Below are 19258 nucleotides of genomic sequence, written 5' to 3'. Positions count from 1 at the left end.
TCCCAACCTAGGCCACCTACTGCATYGGTCTGTGAAAAATGATACCAGCTCTTCAGTTCCCAACCAACATCGGGAGAAAGACTCTTGATACTTCCGAGGAGTTGCCAACTCCATCTAGTGATCCCCCTTCCATCGTACAAGACACCAGTATTCGATATMACAGTAGTCAAGAGGCCCACAAAATGAAGCTCACTCTTTCTTGGGAAGAACTGGTTTCCAGGTACTGGAAAAGAGGCCAAAAACCTTGACTACTGGATGCACCACCACCAAGTGGTCTCTGTTAATGAAAATCTGCAACAACAAGGATGGAGAGACAGAACTGCCTATATTAATAATGTTTTATGCTACTCAGCACTGTGTCCTGAGCCTTTGAATYTGGAGCAGAAAGCAGTAAAGATGAACCAGTTCTTGTTCTACACGAGAGTTCAAGACAAAAAGGGTTAAAGATTTCCTGCTAACTCAGACAGTAGCTCCAGTTCCCACGTACCCGGACATATAATGGCCTGGATTTCACCGTAACCTGGACACCTGGCAGACATCCTCCTTGCCAGGTTTTCGCCCAGTTGAACCCTGCCTGGAGGCGCAGTGGGTATTAGGCTCCTTGCTGGCCACATTTCCTAACTACTGGCTTGTGTCTTGCTCCACGTTGTGTGTCAGGGCAAAGCATGAGCCCTGCCCTTCCGTCTCCTCCACAACGTGAGCCGGCATGCAGGGCCCAGCACCTGAGTGGGTGCACCAAATCTCCCATGAAGGCTGGGAAAAGTTACTAGTAGAGAGTATTGGTAGAGTAACTGGCTTCAAATGGCTCAGCCCGCCACTAGTCCCTACTACAGACTGATCCGCAAGCCCTAATAATGCAAGGTTTGTTGCTGGTTTTATCCCAGGGCTGGCAGCCTAAAGGTTAGCCTAAGGATAAAGCCAGCACAAGGCAAACGGGTTGCACTGTGTGATTTTTGGCCAGTTACTGTTAARCTCACAATCCCACCCAGTAACAGTGAGCGGTTTCCCTGTTGGGATCCATATTGAGATTAACACGATAAGAGGGGTGGATTTATCAACAGCATTAAAGTTTTCCTGTCCTGCACGTGGAGGCTGGAGGAAGCACGAGCTGGCATTCAGTGGGAAGCAGCCAGGAAGCAGAAGCRACAGCAAAGAGGGTGGCACAGAGCCAGGCCGGGATCACCGCGTGTGTGCCCAGAGGTGCACTGGGACTACCGAGCGCTGCAGTCACCTTTGGGGTGACTTAATATCAGCTTGAAATCATTTACGTCACGTAAGCCACACCTGAAATACCACACCAGAATTGCTTCAGATAAGCAGTGGTTCCTACCCCAAGGAGCTAGGCACACGGTTAATCCCCTGCTCCTCCCTTCCCTGGCCCTGGCTCCTAATGTGCCCGAAGTGAAAGAGATACAGACAGCTTCATAATTACTAAACACAAGGAGATGCCTGGGTTGATGGGAACCCAGTCGGTGTAGCAATCCTTGAGGTACTTGGGGCRATGCCCATCTCTGTTTTACTTGGCCCCATTCATGGGCTTCCTGTAGACCATACGTCACTACTCTCATCACATTATTCACAAACTGGGGAGGAAAATGGGAGTATTAGTAGCTAGTCAAGCAGCAGCCAAGCAGCAGCCAGGGAGTCATTTGGAAATGAGGAAGTGAGCACAGTAGGTTCCCATTCTTTCAAAAATGATCTGCAATTGAATATATATTAAGTGTTTCAGGCCTCCCACAGGAAGACAACCTACCATTGAAAAGTGGCATGAAACACAACTTCACAAAAGCAGGAAACTGATGGACATATATATACATATTTGTATCAGTTTCCCACATAGCAAGGTCTACAAGATCATCGTCCGTTCTCCCCACTGAATACATTTCCTGATTACGTATGATAGAGCTGAAAGATAATAGTATTTCTATCCACTATGTGAAAGTAGCTGAGTAGAGCAGAGAAACCCGCAAACTGCCTGCCCAGCTTTGGGAGGAGCTCCCACACTGTCAGAGATCAGAGGCTTTGGATCAGGACCAGCTGTGGCCACAGGGCTGTGAGCACACAAGAYGGCACAAATCCTGCTAGAGATCAAAAACGGTGGCTGACAGGTGACCAGACTCCAAGAGGAGGTGTGACACAAGACTGAGCCCATGTTAAAGAGCTGAGTYGCTCGGTGCTGGTCTCTGACAGCTCTCGGGCTAGGTGAAACACATACAAAACTGATGCACCCAAAATGATAGCAAAGCTTGGTAAAAAGAGTTGCAATTTCCTCCTTATACCTATGTACACACCCAGTGGGATTCACTGGGCAGCTTTTTGCACTTACCAGTTTCTTGACTCTTGAAAACTTCCAAGATTGCAATGTTTTCCTCTACTCTATGCAATCAAAAGTCTTCAATGCACACACAAACAAACAGCAAATAGCAAGGAAGGTGCAGCCATAGTGGCTGCCTCTTCCCTTCCCCCTACAAGAGCAACTGAAGCTGCTGAACCATTTATGTTTGCAGTAGAAACATTTGGAGATAAATTGCCATAGCTTTGGGATTTGTCCTAAAACACTTAGCTAGCAGGTCAGCAAGTGATTTGGACATGCTCGGCTTTCCCCTTGGATGTGGGAATCTGCACTTCAAATCCTTGGCACTGGGACATGCTCATTTCTGTTTGAGATCCCATCCTGACAAAGAATGACTTTGCGTAAAGCAGCACATCAGCCCAGGAGGACCACGCATGAATGACGTGGGCTGCAGTGAGATGCAAACTCTGCATTCCTGGAGATAAGGGAAACCAGAGCAGGCCGCGCACTTGCATTCACGGCCTCCCAGCTGGAGCAAGGCTCAACACTAAGCCCCAAAGCATGACGGAGACACACAATAATGAAGACAAACGGTGCTGTCATGCAGGAATGATAAGAACTGGTGAGATTCCTCCTCTTATCCAAGCAAACCTTCAAGTGCCTTGTCTTAGGAAACTATTTCAGTTCTCTCACCTATGATAAAGGGGAATGTCCTAATTGAGGGTTAAAAATGGGAAATCCTGAAGCTGAAAGGAACAATGCTTCTCACAGGGAGAAAAATGTCACCTCCACGTTGACAGAAACACCAGTAGTTTCACAAAAGTGCCAGACTTCTCAGAAATTACTACCTTTYTAAAGCTTTCCTCTAACCTGGGATGCTTTCTACATAACTTAGCAGACCCTGAGGTCCTAATCAGCACTGGATGTTTAAATGGCTTGGCAAACTTCCTGAGCATTTTCTTTTAAAAYGAATAAACTTGACAAGCACAAAGCAACTTAACAACTGCCTCAACTTCCAGGAATAAGAAGGATGGTTTGGAGAATGCAACCCTGGAGTCTCTGATGGAAAAAGAGTATATCTCACAGCAGTACCTTCCCATCCCCACCCTAATTTTTTGCATTCGATGTTCTATGGCGTTCGCTTTGGTGATTAGTGKTTGGGATGTCTCGGTGCAGCAGGACACATTCCAAGCGGCAGCCCTGGATCAAAGAGCACTGGAAACATTAATCACCCGTGTGCCTAATCATTCCCAATCACGAGAAACTTTTCTCTGTGACCTGGCATATAAACATAGAGTCATTTCATTCACTGGTTGACAGACCAGAAACCAAACAATCCTTATCGTACTCAATTCATCTTACTCCTCCAGGTTATAGATGGATCAGGCTGCAATTCTCCAGCAGCGGTGGCAAACTTGAGGCACTTTGCTTAATCAAACTGATTAGCGACCTGTCTGTAGTGCCTTTTATCTGTTGGTGCCAAAATAGTTTACAAACARTAAGTGCATCTAATTTTGCGATGCAAAGGAAGATGCAGTTAATATTTTCAAAAGTACCTCCAGTAATGAGGGAGATTAACTCCTGCTTTAAAGGAGTGCGGAGGAGAAGGTACAAGGCAGCAAGTTTAGCTCATGCATGAAAGCCTCTTYGAAAATTAAACGAGCAAATGGTGAAGTCAGGGAGGGAGCCTAGGAATTTTGATTGCCAGCTATCTGTGCTGCCCATGTTGCCATATGGTTTGTAGCAAAAGGAAAGGAGCAATCAGACCAGACATCTGTGCCCGGAGCCTTATCTATTTGGGCACCATCCTTCGGACAGCCGCGCTCCGAGCACAAACAAAGAGCGATGAGATCTCCCCTCTTTTCAATGGGTCTGAAGAGAGACTTTGTGTGTCCTGTGCTGGTTCAGGTTAATGTGTGTGTGATAGCCACCTGTTTGGGAGTTTGCTCCCACGGTAACATTGATTTCTCACTTAACGCCAAAAGCAAAACAACAGCCTGGTCCCTGTAGCAAAGCAAGCTGACAAAAAGCTAAGGTTGCCTGAGCTTTTCTTGCTTTTCACTTGAGTGCCCCTGACTTGAGGGGAAAAAAAAAGAAACAATTTTGCCAAGGGTCAGCATGTTCCGGGGCAGCTTGTTCCTGCTCTGAAGGAAAGAAAAGTGAGGGGTGGCACAAACCTTGGTGCTACACCTGACGAGCTCTCACAGATAAGCCGTGGTGATGGAGCTGGGCAGCAGTGGTTTGCAAACTTGCACGACCTGCCTTGAACCTTTTCCAAATTATTCTGCTTTCAGCTTGTACCTTCTTTGCTCAGTACGTGGTGGCAGAGGCAATCTGYCTCTTGTTTCTGGCCTCTCACAGGCACTGAGAAGTATTTCGATACCTTTTTACTTGAGAGAAAGGGTCTTCTGGAAGAGCGGGGCTGAGAGGAGGTGAGGGGAAGGCAAGACAGGGCTGGATGGCTGCGCAGCAACAGCTCCTTTATACTAATTCAAACCCTTTCACTACAGCAGATTCACTTTCTGTTAAACAGAGGATTTCCTGGTGGAAAGGCTGCCAACCTGGAGCTTGGGAGAGCCAGGTTTTGACACCTGCTCTGCCACAGGGTTGCTGCCTGACTCTGCCCGAGTCACTCAAAAGCAGCACGTGTAACGACACTGACATATCTGGCTCCTGGAAGGAAGTCCATAACACCGAGCTGGCGGGCTGCAGAGGATTAGGCATCTATGAATAGGACTGGCAAGAGGCAATGCATCCAGTGACAGGTGCCAACCTAGGCGAGAGGTAGTGCCAAAGGCAGGAGCAAATCTCCCCCAGCTCTCTGCGGTTTGGATCACAGCTCCGCGAGGGCCTGCTGTTGGTGCAGGCAATGAAGGGCTCTGATTTACCCACCGCTGATCCAGCACCTGCAGTGGCTCAGGTCATCATCACTCCTTGTGCCCATCCTTCTGCCCCAGGTTTCTGCAGCTCCACACAGACCCCAAACTGCGCTGTTTCTTTGATTCCAAATCCCAATCTGCTGTACAGGCTAATAAACCAGACCAGGMTGAAGGAACGGAACACAAGTGCCTGCTCCCGTCTGCTGCCTTTGCTCTGCGGGACATGCTCAGCAGAGGGACAGAAGGGACAGGGGGAACAGCTGGAAGCAGTAATACTTCAACCTGCTTCAGGAATCACTGCTAGAGCCCATCCCTGGGTCATTCCTCTTCCATCTGAAAACTGCTGGGGCCAGGGATTTTGTACCTCTGCTTGACATCTGTTGGTTGGGTGTGCTTTAGGAGGAGGGGAACGAGGCTTTGGAGCTGTAAGATTTTTGGCTTTGGTTTCACATTTGTAGAGGAGTGCTGCAAAYTCAAGGCTGTTCCATGAAGCACAGCCTGTCTTCCTGTGGTAGTGAATGGAGAGCACCACCTTGGTTGAAGACCCAGCCAAGACGGCATTATATTACAGTGGCACCTCAGGTCCCAAATGGGCAGGAGGGAGCCAGTCCAAAGGTGCTCGCTGACATCCTCACTCCAGGCCTGGGCATTTCCAGCAGTGGTGCTGCAGGTGCACGRGTACAATGACCTAAGTGCCTCTTGGATTTGGTACCCAAGATCTTTTGGATAGCTGGTTATCTGGCTGTTTCCTATCATCAAAATATGAACTATGAGGTGTCTTGATATCACAGTGAGAGAAGCAGAGAGAGCTAGAGGCTGGAATATTCCCAGATCTCAACCATTTCAAAATATTCCTTCTTTGTAGGAGACAAGCCAGTACTACATTTTCGCTGGGCCTTGGCTATGCATATCTGTGAGGAAGGTCCCAGGAGCTTCCATGCACCTGACAAGTGACAAAAATAAATCAAAAGCTTGTATAAGGAAGCAGAAGTGCTGCTTTTTCTGCTGTTAGATGGAAAAGGCATGCCAGAGTGATCAGAAAGTGAACTGCTTTGACAAGGATGAAAAAGGCTGCTAAACCCTTCTTCATAGAATCTCACAAACATGAACCAAACAGCCTGTGTGAACAGACTTTGACGGAAAGCCTCAGAACATGGCTGTTTAATCTTTGTTTTTACAAAAAATACCATGTGCAGTGCTAGGCATATTGTGAGTGCTYATTAAATAATTACATAGTTGATAAATAAAAGCAACTACACCCTGGATGCAAAGTGCTCAAGAAAGTCAGTGTTCTCTTGTATGAACAACTGTGCTTGAAACAGTTAAGCTCTAAGCAATTGAAAACAAGGTCTTCTAACAGGATATATCAGGCAATCAGCTGCCAGCTGCTTCTAACACACATTGAGAGTCAGCTTCTTGGCTGGCATAAAACATCCCAAATCCATCAAGGTCAATGGAGTTACATTGATTTTTTTTTTTTTTTTTTTTGGTAAATAAAATGTGGTTCTCCTGCTGCTTCTTCAGGAAGAGGTCAGCTTTTCAAATTCATTTGAACTTGACAATGTGCCTTCCCCACAAGCAAAAGGCACATCTACTGCAGAGATAAGCTTAACAAAATCTTGAATGAACCACAGGAAACCAAAGGTTCATTCACTCACAGGCCCAGTGAGCTCTTCTCGAGCTTGCCCTTCCCTGGAAGTTTTGAAACCCTGTTACGAGCCTGAGTTAATATATCTTTCCTCTGAACAAGGCATTTTAGTTCAGCCTTGGCACTAACTACAGCTCTGGAGCTTACGGACCACGGCAAGCACCCATCTGCCCTTATCAGTGTGGATGTGCCCTACATAAAAACGGTGCCTSATGCACAGCGATGACTGCAAGATCCACCCTCGTGTCACGTAGCAGGATTGCTGCTAGTCCCTCCTGTCTCCACGCATAGCATTTTTGAAGTTTAAATGGTCCCACCTCCTACTCTCTGTTCATTTGCTAATGAGGTTTGAAAGTGTGTCAGAATGGCACATTTGCCATTTTGATTAGATTTAAGTAAAAAGGAAAAAAAATAGGCATAATCAAAACCAAATGTTTGGCTTCTCACTGTCTCCTTCCATTTGCCGTCAACCATCAGAAAACACTTACTTATATGTAAATCTTCATACTTTAATAAATATTTTGAAAAAATATCACCAAAAAGAAGCGGGGGAAGAAAAGACCAACTTTCTCAGTCTCATGAAATACATTTGTATCTCAAAACTGAGATTCAAATTAAGGAATTAAACAAATATTCTCCCACAAAATTCTCATGTGTTGCTGTAATGATTCAGACTCTTCAGGCAGCTTGGAAATACCTCATGACTGTGAAGTTTATAATCACACTGTTACCCTATCAGTTAAAAAACAAACACAGAACCTGCCACCATCCRTCAGTGAATGAATGACAAAGAGTTGAAAAAGAATTGTATTTTGGTTATTCACTCAGTCAGGAAAAAAATCACAAAATCACGGTGTGTTGTGCAGAGGGGGGAGGAGGGTGAAAGCTTGGTGYTCATTTTGTAATACAGCAGCCCTTCCATGGAGGATACGGAAATATCTTCTCAAGAAGGTCGTGCGGGAAGGGGATATCGAGCCTGTTGGGGTCTGTTGTAAATAACCACTGATACCATTTTCTCAACGAGAAATCCAGAGACTTTGGACTTAATTCTTATGTTGGCATCACTTTGTTGACTTTGATGCCCCAGTTGGAAGCMGGTGCCAAGCAGGTCCTTCACTTTCTTGATGGGGCTTAGAGATGAATGTCAACATTCCTTAGGAGCCTCCACTACATTTAGTCTTGCCTACAAACARGGACATTCATCAAAATATTCCTACTGCTACTTGCATGCATTCAGCTCCCCGATGGGAAGATCCCTCCCACCACCAGAAAGCCAGGCTACAGCCTTGATCGGGAGCAGCACCTTGATGCCAGGCTAGTAACAGTACTGGAGCTGAGCCACAAKGACAAACACAACGGCTTCCTCAGCTTCCTCACTTCATGGCTGAAGTGACCATGTGGTGGGGATGGATGCAGGGAGAGAACCAGGAAATCAGAGCTCATCATCAGAGCTCATCAAATCTATCAGTTGAAACAAGCTTTTAAGAGGCACAGCCCATATATGTTTTTCTCTGCTTAAATCTAAGCGGAAGCCATTTGATTAGGCTGAAAACAAATCTCTCCAAAGATGCCACTCCTTTCTCAACATCTCTTTGCAGACAGAAATGTTGCACAAAAATTTGCATTTAGTACTGATCAAAATATCCCAACTTGATCTTAACAAGGTCTTACCCCATTCAGCACCTTTCCCAGAGCTGCACTTCCTTTTCTCTTTAGATCACTGTCCTTTTATTTTCTCCAGAAGATAGTCAGCTCCTGGTGTCACACTGCTGAGAGCCCAAGAAATGGGTAAGATTTGGGTACAGGATCTCCAGAAACTGCTCAGTTTCTGTATTATTTTCAATGTGGATGGTGAGAGATCTTCACTAGGTGCTGTGTTCTAGCAGTTCCTTCTGACTAATGCAGGCAGCTAAAGCAGTAAGAGTTCATTCCACTTCAGACATCCGAAATGTAGAAGCTTACACCTGAACCAACTGTCTGGCCTCCCCCAACAGTCACTGAAGGGAAGCAGCCGTCATCGGAGGATAACTCATCTATTTTAGATGTCTGCCTTAAGATGAGATGGCTCTAACGCCTTCTGATTGGATAGTTTAAACTACATGTTGAGTTGATAGAGAATGCATCTGCCTCAGGGAGAATGCAGGGATTAGTGGAACAAAGTGATGAGGATTACAGGAGCTCTGAATGTAAAGGCAAAAAGACCCACGGATCCATCCTGCTTATACTGCAGACCCTTTCACCTCAGACCTCTCCATATTAAACTCAATAGTTTAAATTGGACTAAAGCTGCAACATATCCAGATGACCCTAGAAAAATGGTGTGATTTCCTCCAAAGTGTGAAAAAAGGTATAAAACTTCCACGGGTTCCCTCTGCACCCTAAATCTGGTGACCTAATMTTTCTGTCATTAGATATGGGAATCTAGTCACTCCCTTCCAATCATCTTTCCAATTAGCCAAACAAACTGAACTCCTTGAACCTCACATCAYAGAGTTGTTTTGCAATCCCAAGTCATTTTGTGACTCTTCTTTGAATTCTTCTTGGCGTTTCCCTGTCTTTCTTCAAGTGCAGACACCAGTAACTGCATCTGCAAAGGGACAAAATCACTCTTCTGCTTCTACTTGCTCTCCAGAATTGCAGAACCCCTTTACATCACATTGTTCCACTGCGAGCTCATGTTTAGACAATTATACATGACGACCCCTTAAATTCCTTCTTTGATGCTGTGTTCCCAAGATAGTCTCACTCAAGCTTTACACAGAACCTGAATTCTTGGTCCCCACCTGCACAACAATATATTTTAACTGCAATAAATGCCTTTTTTTCTGGATCGGCTCTTCAACTAGATACTCTCTGCACGGACTGAATATAGCTGTACTAATAAACAATGCTAGGGAATGTACCCAGGCACTGGCACTCAAATCGTCTGTGCTGTTAAACTAGTCCTTTGCATATTCTTGGCTAACAACAACTAGCACCTTCCTGAACAACTCCTGGATGTAGACTGGCAGTCAACATATATCATTCCCAAYAACCAGCTGGTTGTAGTCACTTGATTTGGCAAGCTGGAGAGTTTATGCTCAATAGATATAGGCTGCCTTGTGTTATTCTGATAAAATGACAGAAAGCAACCTTGGATGCATCTGACTTAGTCACCATTTACTCCCTCTCTACTAAGTGGACTTTAGCCRACTGCTCTAGACAAGTCTGAAAATCTCCACTAAAGTCCCTATCAAGGTCTGAAGAGAAGTCCTGCTGTAGGACAGAAAGAGTGTTAGAGGTCTTTCTTAAGAAGGAAAGTGGGTCCAAGATGCCTCAAAGACAGGCCATCCCTGGACATACTACCACGCATCTCCACTACACTGGTAACATCTCCAAATGCTGAGTGGCATCAAGTTATCAGCCACATTTGCAAGGAGGAAAAGGCTGTGGATAGCAAGTGCTCAGATATATTTTGCATTTTGGTTGTACTTGCATTTTAATTCCAGTCACATACTAGTAAAGAAGGCAACATTAGTTCACATTATTTTTCTTTTTGCTGTGTTTCTGCCACATCAGTTGTTTCTCTTCTCCAATTTAGCACTGCTGTGGCCTTTCCTCAATTTCCCTTTGCAACAAGGCAATGTGTAGAGCTGGAGTTCAGGGAGACTTAAACAGTCAAGTAACTAAGGTGTCTCTTAGGTTCCTGCCTGGTTTCCTGCGGCTCAGGTTTGGCAGCTTGCAGTGGGGTATGTGGCCACTAACAAGAGTACACACGCTGCCTTCTGCACTTGCCTCCCACCTTAGCCTCACTGCAGGATCACACGGTGTGTGATTCTCACGAGGAACAGCAGGGAGACGGCTGCTGGTTATACTGCGGCAATGAGCTGCTCCACAGACGTCGGCTGCATCAGGACTGGCATTAGGCACCATCCATTCCTGCGGTCACAGGAGGCCCGTAATAATCAAGGCAGAGTTACTTTCGCGATCCATACTGAAATTTGAATAACAAGCTCAACTTTATCCTTCTCGTAGCACAATTCAAAAGCAACACAGTATCACGAAAGGATGAGAAAAGAGATGGATTTTGTTGTCTGCATCCTACCTAGGCAATCTTTTCATGGAAACTCCAGAAAACCCTGACTATGCTCAGAAAATGAATAGGATTCCTAAATTCTAAAAGCTGAGAGGAACCATTAAAATGATTTTGTCTGACCTCCTGCCTAATGAAGACCACAAACTTCACCCAGTGATTTTTGCCTGAAGCCCAATAGTTCAAACAGAGCATCCCGACTAGCCTACTGGCCAGCTTTGATGTGAGGACTTCAAMTGAAGTGTTAAGCACTTCCTGTGCTGTCTAAACTGGCTGTTCTACAGGTTGTCGCTATCTCTTCACTACTGCGTAACTTGACGTATCCTTCCCGAGGACACACAATTTTTTTTTTTTTTTGACTTTCAGACAATTACCAAAAGGTAGAAAATGGAGATTTTTAAGCACACAACATCCAGCTAGCACATGTCAAGACAAAGATAACTACAGTATCTCAAAGCAATCTTTTGCTGTGGTCACATAAATGAAATCTACATTAAAACGCAATTTAAAGTCCACTTGTTTTACCACAACAGATAACACTGTGAAAAAGTTATTTGGGTTAGAAAGAAAAGTTTTCCAAACATACAGCTATCTGTTTGTATGCTTGTAAAGAAAAACATTTATTTGGTTATAAAAGTATTTTTCCTACCACTTGTAAAGCTTGATACAGTTTCAAACTGGTAAGTATTTCCACAGCAGAGACCTTGAAAGGCCAAAGTGAAATCCTCTTCAAAAATCATTCATCATAAGATAGGCCCAGTAGAAAAACACTTCTCTGCTAACTATGCCTTCTGACTTTTGTTTCCAGATTTCTGTAGTTGTAAGCACCAAACGGGTAAAGGAAATCTTTCTTTCTTCCTCGCTCCCTTCCTTGCTTCCTTCCTTCCCCTTCTCTCCCTTCCTTCTTCCCTCCCTCCCTTTCTCCCCTTCCCTCCTCCCTTCCTCTTTCCCTTCCTTCCTTTTTTCTTTTTTTTTTCTTTTTATTCCTTTCCTTCTTTCTTTCTCCCTTTCTTTTTCTCTCTCTCTTCCTTTTTTCTTTTTTGCCCTAGGGAAACAAGCCTAAAATGGCAGCCACAGAAGGCTAAAAGACCAAGCTCCTCTCAAGTTAAAAAAGCATGTTGAGCATCAAATTAATATATGTTTTTCCTTCCTCAGATCTTGCAAGGCAGTTAAGTATTTGATGACAACTCTGGAGATTAAAGTTCTTCCACCCACAGACCTACAAGAGCCCAGGCAACAGCCTTGCCATTTCTCCTGTCTCCATAACGTCAGTGTGCGCTCAAGGATGGGACGGTAGTTCAGGCATCATGTCCTAACTTCACTCCTGYTCCTGCAAGCATGCGCTTCTCACTAAATAACCATATTCATGTTTAAAAAAAACAAGCCAGAGAGTTCATTCCAACAGCGTCTCTTTTATTGACACTTTCAAAGAGACACCTTCTTGCCCTCGGTATCACACACTTCACCTGCACTTGCTGCTACAGCAGAATCCAGGCTGAAAAGCAAATTCTCAGGGCAGTTATCTATGGCCTAATGGTTCAGCCCCCTTCAGGGAGACCTTGGCTCAGTTTTCTGCTCCGTCACTGAGGGTCGCCTGCAGAGCAGTTAAATACACAGTCASCTGGTGGACCTGCTCCGAGCTCGCTGCGGTCAGCACGGTCATGGCACCAGCAAGTCCAATGCAGATGAAAGATGTTGAGTGTTTATGTAGGGTCCCTCAGGGAGTTTTGACCCCCACAGTTAATTCCATGCTCTTATAGCCATACTCTCCACGACACTGCTAGTGAGGCAATGGCAGCTGGGCTGYAGTAACGCCTCTGGATGCACTTTTTTGACTATCTGTGAGCTCCTGCTACCCACAAGGCASTCGCAAGCATGGAGAGAGGAGCAGCATACAGACCTGAAAGAACAGGTTATGCAGGCTTATGAATTAAACATCTAACATGCCAGGTCCACAAGCAATATCTCCTGTTTTACTGCATATGAGACTTCAGACTGTTTTAAGGCACTATTTAAGACACAGTCATTTGGTGTGTGGAAACTCTTAAATCAGTTCAAATCTCACTTAGGTCAAGTGGACAGGTGCAAACTAACCTGATACAGTCTGCTTGAAACCAAAGTAAGTGCATCTAAGCAACAATGCCTATATCCCGTTTTTGTACTCATGAATATGCRGAAATTAATACGAGTCTCACAATTAAACATCTTGTATGACTACAGAACTGCACTGACACTAAGGGGATGCATATTTAACAATGTTTCAGCTGAAATGGTATTACTTCTGTACATGGAAAAAAAGCCTAAGGTATTCAGTCTTTTGAGGTTCTGGGTAACCAACAGTTAAAGCTCTGCTTTTAAATCATCGATCATGAAGTAGTCATAGAGGGCAATACTAGTGATCTCAACAACACAGTAGCAGAGACAGATGATCAGGTGAAACACCACAGCCAGTTTAGGTATTAGCTTTACAATTTCCATTACTGCTACTGTAATGATTTTGCAGCTCTCATTTATTTTTCACTATTTAAGTTGCTAGTTTGTGACAAATACATTGCAAAAGAAAAAAAAAATGAAGAAGAAGAAGAAGAACCACCCCAAGCCCCAGAGACTGCCCATCCTTGACAGGAACTGTCCTGGCATGCCTGGAATGTACAAAACCACAAAAGAGCCATTTCTGTTCATCTTAGCCCTTACGAAATCCCCTTTTAAAAAAGACTCGGCATTCAAGGCTTCAGCCACTTGACAGRGCTCTTTTAGGATTGTCTTTCACTTTTAAATACAACTTATCAGTTGAACCCCAGATGGGTTTGTGTATCTGACTGTTGTGTTCTTTGCTTTCAGCTCCCAGACCGTTACATGCATGGCCACCAAACTGGTCAAGCCAACTTCTCTTCTTTGTCTCCACATTCTGGATAGATAAAAGCAGTAAYAGGCTTGCTGTCTACCAACACAGTTGGACTGTTAATTTTGCATTTTAAAAAACACAAAAACAAAACCCAGCACCACATGCAACGACTATCACTATTCCCCACACAAATGCCAAAGCAACCACAGTGTGACTCGACGTGACCCAAACTGCGGTGAGTATCTCTGGACACAGGCTGGAAGAGTCTCCAGGCCATGAAGTTGGGCAGTTCTCTTTTGCTCTGAAATGTCCTGTTTTTTGAATTGCTTGTACAAGTCTTTTTTTTGYCCCCCCTCAATTTCTCACTCTTGCTCTAGCATCAGCATGTTGCTGAGGTGGGCAGCAGGAACGGGAGCCCTATACATGCAGAGCTYGACTCAGTCTGTTGGGGGGCTACGGCAATACTTATACAGCGTAAGTAGGGCAGATGTGAGATGGCTGCAYCAGGGCAAGGAGGTGACCAAGCTCTTGTCACCACATCAGTGCCATGGTGAGCACGATATCTCTGGAGCTGCTTCAGGAGGACCAAATCCTGCTCCTATTTAAGTCACTAGCAAAACCCTTGCCAAGTTTTCCAATGAAACCAGGCTTTGCTTCTTGAACTGCAGCAACCTAAGACAGAAGGGACCCAAACTATATTGCTTCGACTTGATTCCTTCAGTCAAAATATTTTCAGAGCTGTCTTCTTTTTGTTTTCCATCTCTCTTCTTCACTTTCCTGAGCTTCCTGAAGGGTCCTGGGCACACCTTCCTGGACAGATCATCACTACAGGCATATGGCAATTTGCAATATGAGGTTCAACATCAGGAAGCACCAGAGCAATGCAGAGCAAAGCTTAAACACAGCGACTGTTAATGACAATTGATATGGAGCCACATAAAATGCAAGAAGCACTGTAATTCATAAATAAAAGGTCTGCCAGGACAAAAATTAACTATTGTAAGAAAGAGTGGGGAAAGAAGTATGTTGTGCAGAACTAAAAAAGCCCCAAGAAGTTAAAAAATGATAACCAGGAATGTCCCCATTGGTCCAAGTTTATCTTGATGACTGCTTTCAGGGCTTTTTTTTTGTTGTTGTTTTACCACCTTGATTTGCATAAAAAGAATCCACAGCAGATATCAGCTGTCTTGGAAAAAGACCCAAAAATGATAAGGATTTTTGCTGTCAACACTGGAATGAATTTTGGCGCTGTGTGACATGCCAGAGAGCCTCTCTCATCACTAAAGCAATATGCAGCAGTATATTGCAGYTCTTCATCACTCCCAAATAGATGCGTACTGTTCTAGGGGCAGCAGYGCATGATGCAAATCCTCAGGAGATCTTCCATAGTTAGAAAACCTGAAAATGAAAGAAAAACAAGCAGGTGAGTTTATTTGCATTCCAGATTCACAATTAACAAAGCACTAAATTAGCCGGTAGGAAGCAGAAGAGTAAAAAGGAAAACCGCCAACTTAAAATGCAAATATTCGCCCTACTACAATTGTAAGCCACAGCTAAGATTCCTATGGACTAGAAAGACATTAGTAAGAACACATTTTTCRCTCCTTTTTCAATGTGGTCACTTCATGAACTGACAGTGGCTTGTGATATGCGGTTTCACTCTCATCCCATATTAGTCAGTCTCATTTCCTGAAAAGAACTTTTAACGGAAAAGCAGAAAACCTTTAAAACAATTGTACAAGTCTTTCTGTCTTTTCTTTCTTCTTTTTGTCTTTTTCTCTACCATATACTACTGAAAAACAGCATTTTTTGAAATTAGTACCATATTAAAAAAATGGATCTTTTCCCAGGGTTCTTAGATCTTACAGAATATARGTCGCTGGTGTCCTTTCAAGCTCATGCACACTGTGCTGGCAGCACAAAATAAAACCGCGGTGTATTATGTCTACTTATATATTTGTTTCAATATGGTATACAAGGGTACGCATGGCCACTTGGAATCGGGCTTCTTCTCACGTAGCAGGCAGAGCAAGACAGTTTTATTAAATTATAGTTTGCATTCTTATTACAGCATCTCAGCACTTCATGGCGATTAACAGTCATAGTCCCACTGAAAGCACAGTGGCAAGTAAATACTTGCTTTACAGATGAGTAACTGAGACTGTGATAATTATACCACTGCACCTCTTTGCATTTTTCTGCAGAACTCAGTTCATCTCTTTATCTACCAAGGCTAAATCCTTCCTCTCTTTGGGAGTTCACTTTATTAGAAGCAAGAAGAAGTCTTTGTCAAACTAAGGCTACTCCATGCTCATCCTCATAGCTTCTCTCCAGGGCACTGAGAAATATTAAGGTTTTCCAGCTGCAGTCACACGTCTTATTAAGAGAGCATCTAAGCACAGATCAGACCAGTAACCAGCAGCTCAGCTAAGGCCCCATCGCTCAAGGGCAGGCTGGAGGAATGGGCCAACAGGAACTCTRGGAAATTCAGCATGGACAAATGGAAAGTCCTGGCCTGACCAAGGAATAGCCCTTGCTATGATACAGGCTGGAACTGACTGACCAGTGAGCAACTCTGTGGAAAAGGAGAGCAGCAAGCAGGATGTCAGCTTGCGGCGTGCCCTGGCAGCAAAGAAAGACAGCAGTATCCTGGGCTGTTGGCGAAGGGAAGTGATTATTCCCTCTACTCAGTACTTATTAGACCAAATCTAAATACTGCTTCTAGTTCTGCCCCTCTAAATACAAGAAAAACATTGACAAACAGGAGCAAGTCTAGTAAAGACCATCAAGTTGGTGGAGTGCACCAATATGGAGCATTTGCTTGGTAAGAAGAGGTTGAGGGAACTCAGCTTCTTCAGGTTGGAGAAGAGACGGCTTTGGGGGCCTAACATCTACCCCCAAGAATCTTCAAAGATGCACTTGAGAAGACGGAGATAGATTCCACAGTGATACATGTCAGAAGAATGAAAGATAGTCGGCGTAAATTGAAACAAGAGTGGTTCAGACTGGCTAAAAGGAGAAATTTTTTCCTCGTGAGGAATTTTTTCCCCATTTTTTCTCTCAGGAAACTGTGTACTTTTCATCCTTAGAGGTCTTCAAGACACAACTGAATAAGGCTCTGAGCAACCTAGTCTGATCTCATAGCTGATCCTGCTCAAAGCAGAAGGTTGTAGAGACCTCCTGAGGTCCCTTCCAACCTCAATCGTCTCACAATGCTATGATCCACCTTGTAATTGCCACCAGTCCAGAGTCTGTTGAAGAAAGGATGGTAATCACTAACATGTTTCAGTACTGTGATATTATCCAAGTTAAACAGCGAGAAAGAAAAAAACACATCATAAATCTTCAGTCAGGCCTATCACAAGGACAACTCAGCCACACTATAGATAGTGAATCAAAGGTCATGACAACTGTTTCTTGTTTGCCCTTTCCTCACCTTCTCTCTAGATATAAGCCATAAGCTCTTCAGGACAGATCTTGTTCACCTCTTTAAGGCAGAAAAGGCAGCCCCTAAACTCCATAACTTATCTTCCCCTTAGGACATGACAAACTCCACTTATGCCTCCAGTCTCTTAGTGACCCACCCACAAACTGTTCATCTCAAGGGCAAGCACAGAGTCTTACACCTAGGGAAAAATAACCCTAGGCACCAGTACAAGCTGGGGGYTGACCTTCTGGAAAGCAGCTCTGCAGAGAAGGACCTGGGAGTGCTGGTGGATGACAAGTTGACTATGAACCAGCAATGTGCCCTTGTGGCCAAGAAAGTCAGTGGTCTCCTGGGATGCATTAGGAAGACTGGTGCCAGCAGGTCGAGGCAGGTGATCCTGCCCCYCTACTCAGCCCTGGGGAGGCCTCATCTCGAGTACTGTGTCCTATTCTGGGCTCTCCGGTACAAGAGAGACATGGAGCTACTGGAGAGAGTCCAGTGGAGGGCTACAAAGATGATCAAAGGGCTGGAGCACCTGCCCTGTGAGGAAYGGCTGCGAGAGCTGGGCCTGTTCAGCCTGGGGAAGAGAAGACTGAGGGGGGATCTGATCAATGTGTACAAGTACCTGAAGGGAGGGTGTCACCAGGACGGGGACAAACTCTTTTCAGTTGCCCCGTGTGACAGGACAAGAGGCAATGGGCAAAAATTGAACCACAGGAAGTTCTGCCTGAATGTGAGGGGGAATTTCTTCCCTGTGAGAGTGATGGAGCCCTGGCACAGGTTGCCCAGAGAGTTTGTGGAGTCTCCTTCTCTGGAGATCTTCAAGGCCTGCCTGGATGCAAACCCTGTCTACCATGCTCTAGGTGATCCTGCCTGAGCAGGGGGTTTGGACTAGCTGATCTCCAGAGGTCCCTTCCAACCTTACTGATTCTATGATTCTATGAAAGAGCAATTTGGGAATCAGCAGCCTAGGAAATTCTGTCCATGTTCCACCTGCAGCACACATAGAAGCAGTGTTGAAGGGCAGTCACACCTCCTCTGTCACCCATGCAAACATGTATTTACAGAACAAACAGGATTTCCTAAGACCAGTGTATAGCACAGGCTATAAAAAGGCTCTCTATATTTCCCAATGCTGCAGCCTATATTGCACAGGATCTAGGTGCTTCAAAAAACTTTCCCAAAAAACTGTAAGTTGCAATGCTCTGGCTGAAGATGAACAAACCACCCCGCCAGTATGACTTTACCCCATTCTCCAGCCTTTGTGTTGTAAAGGACATTTAAGCAACATTTTGCTTCCAGTCAAAATAATTTATGTGGGTAAGAGACAGGAAATGTCACAACCAAGAAGATGAAAAGAGACATTATAGATATAGCTAATGAGTTCTTGCTTCTTAGAAGAGTCCATAAAAACAATGAGGCAACTGTCACATGCATTAAGTGAGCAGGAGAGGAGATGTAAAAGCRGATGTCCATCTTCTTGCCTGAGGTCACCCAACAGGGCAGTGGCAGAGCCACTGAACCTCCTCCCTTTTTTCTCAGTGTTTTGACACTCTCTGCCCTCTTCATGACTCTGTTTGACAGTCAAGGTGTGCTGAAATATAAAACTACGTCCTGACATTGCACATAACCACATTTCTTTTTTGAGACCAAAGCCTAAGGGGATGCCAACTCCCCACCAGAAGTCAGTCATGACCAAGTAACATCTTTTAAAAAAGCAAAACTGTATGCACACTAAGAAACTCATCCAACTTTGAAAATATACTTGCTAACATGTTTTGAAATGTGGTCTATTCTCACAGGTCCATAGAGGATACTGATGGGTTTATCCACGTGTGGGTTTTTTTATACTTGGAAGTAAGACCAATAACCATTTTTATGTCTAGCTATTCATAGATTTTTATTTTTAGTACAGAAAAGAGTATCAGATCACTGAGTTTCAGCTTCTGCTGAAACTCCTGTATAACACAAGGTGGCTAATTTCAAGCAGTTATCTAGGTTTTGAGCTAATGCAATGACTTGTGCTGGCCTAAATTTCTGCAACTGCATCCATACTGAAGACTACAAATCAGCAAAAGAAGTCACAGCTCAAGT

At 44.5% G+C, this 19258-nt stretch overlaps 1 protein-coding gene across 1 annotated transcript in view; it reads right to left on the bottom strand.

Moving 5' to 3' along the window:
* Window positions 1–11899: 11899 nt before the first annotated feature.
* LOC146602061 (uncharacterized) overlaps window positions 11900–19258 on the bottom strand; it is a 165309-nt gene continuing 157950 nt past the window's right edge. Inside the window, exon 6 of the mRNA XM_085317335.1 lies at window positions 11900–15135. Coding sequence (XP_085173461.1) covers window positions 15054–15135 — 82 coding nt within the window. The 3' untranslated portion in view covers window positions 11900–15053. The remainder of the gene's footprint in view (window positions 15136–19258) is intronic.

This window comes from Rhea americana, unplaced genomic scaffold (genome assembly GCF_003343005.1).
Source record: "Rhea americana isolate MKP2758 unplaced genomic scaffold, rheAme1 scaffold_0, whole genome shotgun sequence".
NCBI lineage: Eukaryota > Metazoa > Chordata > Aves > Rheiformes > Rheidae > Rhea > Rhea americana.
Note: the sequence above shows the minus strand (reverse complement) of the source record. Positions and strands in the feature narration are given on the sequence as shown.